The sequence below is a fragment of the Babylonia areolata genome, chromosome 3 (genome assembly GCF_041734735.1).
Source record: "Babylonia areolata isolate BAREFJ2019XMU chromosome 3, ASM4173473v1, whole genome shotgun sequence".
Classification (NCBI taxonomy): domain Eukaryota; kingdom Metazoa; phylum Mollusca; class Gastropoda; order Neogastropoda; family Buccinidae; genus Babylonia; species Babylonia areolata.
Genome location: NC_134878.1, coordinates 25,990,702 through 25,996,701, shown reverse-complemented (window position 1 = coordinate 25,996,701; position 6,000 = coordinate 25,990,702). Strand labels below are relative to the sequence as shown.

Here is a 6,000-nt window from a genome sequence, read left to right as displayed (position 1 = left end):
AAAGCAACAAAAAAACCCACTCTGACAGGAAATAAAATACACTTGCAGGCAGGGAGACATGGGATGAAGAGAGAGAGACACAGAGAGAGAGAGAGAGAGAGAGAGAGAGAGAGAGAGAGATGAGCATGAGTGGGAGACAGACAGACTGACAGTCAAGACAGAGAGATACACAGAGACAGACAGACAGCAAGAAACAGAGATAGAGGGGGGAGGGAAAGGGAGGGAGAGACAGAGACAGACACAGAGAGGGAAGGAGAGACAGAGAAAAGCAGAGAGGGGAAGGGAGGGAGGGTAGAAACACAGAGAGAGAGAGAGAGAGAGAGAGAGAGAGAGAGAGAGAGAGATGACAGCCAGCCAGCCAGCAGAGACAACCCAAAACACAGAGACAGAAACAGTATTAAAAAAAAAAAAAAAAAAAAAAAAAAAAAAAAAAATCAAGGAGGCGGCAGCCTCAGGCAAAAAAACACAAAACAACAACAACAACAACAACAAAAAACAAAAAACAAAAAAACCTGACACAATTTTAGAAACACATGAACAGGTGTGAAACAGGACCCTGCTCCATAGACATTTACTTGCGAACATCAACAGCTGCTGCAGAGAAAGGGGGAAATAAAGCGATTAACAATTCAATGGACCCAACCCGTGGTGCGGAGGGTTCAAGTGCCATGTTACAACACTAACACTGCAGATCTGCCCGCTTGTGAAATCAAATGATCAGTATATATCTAAAACTTCCACTTTGTTTCTGCTGTCAGGGACATAGTCTTTTCTATACCTTACTGTGTATACACTGACCTGTCTTGTTAGTGTGTGTGTTCTGTTGTGTGTGTGTGTGTGTGTGTGTTGGGTGGTGGTGGTGTGGTATGGAGTGGTATCATGTCTGTCCATGTATTTCTTGAAGTATGTGACCAAAAAATTTTTATATATATATGTGTGTATATGTATATGTGTGTGTGTGTGTGTGTGTGTGTGTTTGAGAGAGAGAGAGAAAGAGAGAGAGAGAAACTTCCCTAAAATGAGTGACGACAACAGCTCTCAGGCTCAGAGCCACACAGAACTAGAAACACCACCCCCCACCCCCTCCACACACACACTCCACCCTTTTATCGCCCACCCCAGATTACAGAGACCACCACCTTTACCATGTCCCTCCAACAACTGTGTCTATGGGATCTGCCCATGCCAAAGACAGTGACACAGACTGCCCACAGCCAGTGAAGTGAAACAGAATGGAGTCACTGTGACACAGACTGCCCACAGCCAATGAAGTGAAATAGAACGGAGTCACTGTGTCACAGACTGCCCACAGCCGGTGAAGTGAAACAGAATGGGGTCACTGTGTCACAGACTGCCCACAGCCAATGAAGTGAAACAGAATGGGGTCACTGTGTCACAGACTGCCCACAGCCAATGAAGTGAAACAGAATGGAGTCACAGTGACACAGACTGCCCACAGCCAATGAAGTGAAACAGAATGGAGTCACTGTGTCACAGACTGCCCACAGCCGGTGAAGTGAAACAGAATGGGGTCACTGTGTCACAGACTGCCCACAGCCAGTTTCAGTTTCAGTAGCTGAAGGAGGCGTCACTGTGTTCGGACAAATCCATATATGCTACACCACATCTGCCAAGCAGATGCCTGACCAGCAGCGTAACCCAACGTGCTTAGTCAGACCTTGAGAAAAAAATAAATTAAAAAAAAGAAGAAAAAAAGATAAATACATTGAAAAAAGAACTACTTCTACTACTAATAATAATATGTATAAGGCGCAAAAACTTGATGAAGTCAACTATAAGCGTACAACCCCCCCCACACACACACACCCGCCCCCCCAAAAAACAACAAAAAACCCAACAAACCCAATAATAATAAAATAAATAAATAAATAAAATAAATAAAAAAGACAACAATGATGACATTTTATCCACAGCCAGTGAAGTGAAACAGAATGGAGTCACTGTGTCACAGACTGCCCACAGCCAGTGAAGTGAAACAGAATGGAGTCACTGTGTCACAGACTGCCCACAGCCAATGAAGTGAAACAGAATGGAGTCACTGTGTCACAGACTGCCCACAGCCAATGAAGTGAAACAGAATGGAGTCACTGTGTCACAGACTGCCCACAGCACGTGAAGTGAAACAGAATGGAGTCACTGTGTCACAGACTGCCCACAGCCAATGAAGTGAAACAGAATGGAGTCACTGTGACACAGACTGCCCACAGCCAGTGAAGTGAAACAGAATGGAGTCACTGTGTCACAGACTGCCCACAGCCAGTGAAGTGAAACAGAATGGAGTCACTGTGTCACAGACTGCCCACAGCCAATGAAGTGAAACAGAATGGAGTCACTGTGACACAGACTGCCCACAGCCAGTGAAGTGAAACAGAATGGGGTCACTGTGACACAGACTGCCCACAGCCAGTGAAGTGAAACAGAATGGGGTCACTGTGTCACAGACTGCCCACAGCCAGTGAAGTGAAACAGAATGGAGTCACTGTGTCACAGACTGCCCACAGCACGTGAAGTGAAACAGAATGGAGTCACTGTGTCACAGACTGCCCACAGCCAGTGAAGTGAAACAGAATGGAGTCACTGTGTCACAGACTGCCCACAGCCAATGAAGTGAAACAGAATGGAGTCACTGTGACACAGACTGCCCACAGCCAGTGAAGTGAAACAGAATGGAGTCACTGTGACACAGACTGCCCACAGCACGTGAAGTGAAACAGAATGGAGTCACTGTGTCACAGACTGCCCACAACCAATGAAGTGAAACAGAAAGGAGTCACTGTGTCACAGACTGCCCACAGCCAGTGAAGTGAAACAGAATGGAGTCACTGTGTCACAGACTGCCCACAGCCAATGAAGTGAAACAGAATGGAGTCACTGTGTCACAGACTGCCCACAACCAATGAAGTGAAACAGTATGGATTCATTGTATCAGAAGGCCATTAAGCGAATCAAGATTTAGTATTGGAAAAAAAAAACCCCAAAAAGACTCAACTTGTATTGTAATGTATTGTATTGTATTGTACTGCATTATACTGTTTTGAATTGTTTTGTACTGTATTGCATTGCACTGCATTGCATTGCACAGCATTACTCTTTTCTCACATCAGACTTCTCTCTATAAGTTCGGATTGTTCTCCATGGGGAGAGGAGAGTGTGTCGCTACAATCCTGTGCCACCCTTCTTTTTCACTGTCTGCAAGTGTATTTGCCTTCCCATCAAAGTGGATTTTTTCTAAATAATTTTGCCAGGAACAACTCTCTTATTGCCATGGGTTCTTTTACATGTGTTAAACGTAAACTACACACAGGGCCTCGGTTTATCATTTCATCCGGAAAACTAGTGTCCAGACAGCTTCAAGGTCTAAACTCTAATATGGGAGCAGGAGAGAAATTCTGGCGCATATGGGTTTCCATCCCGCACACTCAAAAAGGTAACATACATACAAACAGGCACACAAGTAGTGGTAAGAACGGCTGCACATCACAGTACATAACCACAAAAAAACTGACGCAAACATGAACAGCCGTGAACACAATATACAAAACCACCTGCTGCAACGAACACACACAGCCACTTCACATGAAAGAAGGTGTGTGGAGGGAGGGGAGGGGTAATGTGGGTGTGACATACTAAAATAGAGCAAGAGTTACCCTTTCAATTCATGTTTCATGTTGCACACAATTTTGTTTTCTATGCAGATGACCTTGTGAGACTGAACATGCTTTTTCTTTCTGTTTTAGTCCATTAAATCCACTCTGCATGGACTTCATGTTCAAAGTGGCATGACGACAACAACAAAGAGCTTACTCACTAACTTACTGTTACCCCTTTACTCCCTTCTTCACTTCTTACATGGAAGATTCTTTCCTTTTACTTTTAAACATACATGTTGTCAGCAATATTGCAACTTATCTGCATTGAAAGTCCACAAAGGAATGTTCACATACAAGACTGAGAATACAGATTAACAATTAAACCTCAAAGTTCTTACTATCTTAGATTACCTGTATATGTATTCACTGTATTAAACTTGCATCCAAAGTACAAAAAAAAAAAAAAAAAAAAAAAAAAGGAAAGAAAAAAGCTAAGTTATCACAAAGAACCGAAACGAAGACTGAATTTTCCTTGTAACTGGACACACTAAATACATCATGTACATCTGCGAACGAGAGGGGTCATAAACTGAATAATCAGCAGAGCCTCTCACCTGCAGACAGTCGAGGGCGGTGTTGACGATTCTGGGACTCTTGGATTGGCAGGCCAACTCAAAGGGCAGGAAGTACTTGTCAGCCTCCACAACTCCCGCCCGCTTTGGCTGGGGCAGGGCTGACGACTCCGACGACTTCTCTCTGGTGGAGGGGAAAAGAAAGTGCTGTCAGCTTCTTTTGAACTTTAATATTTCACTTGATATGAATACTTACATAGCACATATCCTTGGGTGGAGACCAAGCTCTAAGCGCTTTACAAACTCCGTGTCATTTTGCACAACAGGCTGCCTACCTGGGTGGAGCCAAATGATGGCTGCCACTGGGCGCTCATCAGTCGTTTCCTGTGTCATTCAATCAGATATCAGGCACGCACACATACACACTCACTGACTCAGACAGACATGTAACATTTTACGTGTATGGCCATTCTGTTTATTTACCCAGCCATGTAGGCAGCCATACTCCGTTTTTGGGGGTGTGCATGCTGGGTATATTCTTGTTTCCATAACCCACAGAATGCTGACATGGATCACAGGATCTTTAACAAGCGTATTTGATCTGCTTGCATATACATACGAAGGGGGTTCAGGCAAGTAGCAGGTCTGCACATATGTTGACCTGGGAGATCTGAAAAATCTCCACCCTTTACCCACCAGGTGCTGTTACCAGGATTCGAACCCGGGACCCTCAGATTGAAAGCCCAACGCTGAAACCACCTGGATATAGCGCCCGTCAAATGGAGTCCAAATGCAAGCCATGCTAGAAGGTGAAGAACTATACCCCCTGAAAGCACGGATGCAGGTTTACACAGATGGGCCAGCCATTGAAGCAATCTGGAAAGAAGGAAGCAGGGGTCGATGCCTGAATGAACAATGGCAAGTAGAGACAATACCAACTGGCTCTCACTGCATGCTTTACAAAGCCAAGACAGACCTGATCCAGGCAGTAAATATCATCAGCAGCCCAGCAGACAAAGATGCCCAGGTCATCTTTCTGACTGAAGGCAAACCAGTTCAAATGCCAAAGGCAGCAGCTGCCAACAAGTTTCTACAACTGAGAAGAGCACTGAGCAGCATCAGGTGCCTCAGATTTGTACTGCACTGGGTTCCCTCACACTGCAGAATACATGGAAAAGAGGAAGCAGACAAAACTGCAAAGCTCGGTATGGAACATGACCAAGAAGACAATGCAGAAAGTAATACAGAGGTGAAGACTATCATCAAATACCACTTTATAAACCAACACAACCCCAAGACAACTATCACTACCTGTCCAGACCAGTGCAAGTCATTATATATGATGTCACACAGTTACAGACAGGACACAATGAACTAGGTGTAGAGTGGTGGCCTGGTGGTGACATGTCCACCTTGGAAGTGAGAGAATATGAGCACATGGGATCGAACCCCACACTTGCCAGTATATTATTCCCTTCCACTTGATCATGAACAGTGGTCTGGATCCTAATCATTTGGATGATAGGATAAATTAGAGGTCTTAACGCACATAAAAGAACCCATGGCAACAAACTGGTTGTCCCTGGGAAAATTCTGCAGAAAAGACCACTTTGATAGGGAAACAAACAAGCTTGCGAGCAGATTAAAAAAAGAAAAGAAAAGAAAAGCAGAAGAAAAAAGGTGTCACTACACTGTGGTGATGCCCTCTCCCTGGGATGTGGAGCCCAAATTTCACACAGAGAAATCTGTTGTGACAAAAGAGTAATACAATACAAAGCAATAAACAGATGCACAAACATTTCCATGCTGTGCCGTCC

General features: G+C 44.5%; 1 protein-coding gene across 4 annotated transcripts in view; it reads right to left on the bottom strand.

Moving 5' to 3' along the window:
- LOC143279887 (brefeldin A-inhibited guanine nucleotide-exchange protein 1-like) overlaps positions 1 to 6,000 on the bottom strand; it is a 95,265-nt gene that overhangs the window by 86,742 nt on the left and 2,523 nt on the right. For all 4 annotated transcript variants that reach the window (XM_076584180.1, XM_076584181.1, XM_076584182.1 and 1 more), the window contains exon 3: positions 4,226 to 4,367. In XM_076584180.1, the coding sequence (XP_076440295.1) occupies positions 4,226 to 4,367 (142 nt within the window). The remainder of the gene's footprint in view (positions 1 to 4,225; positions 4,368 to 6,000) is intronic.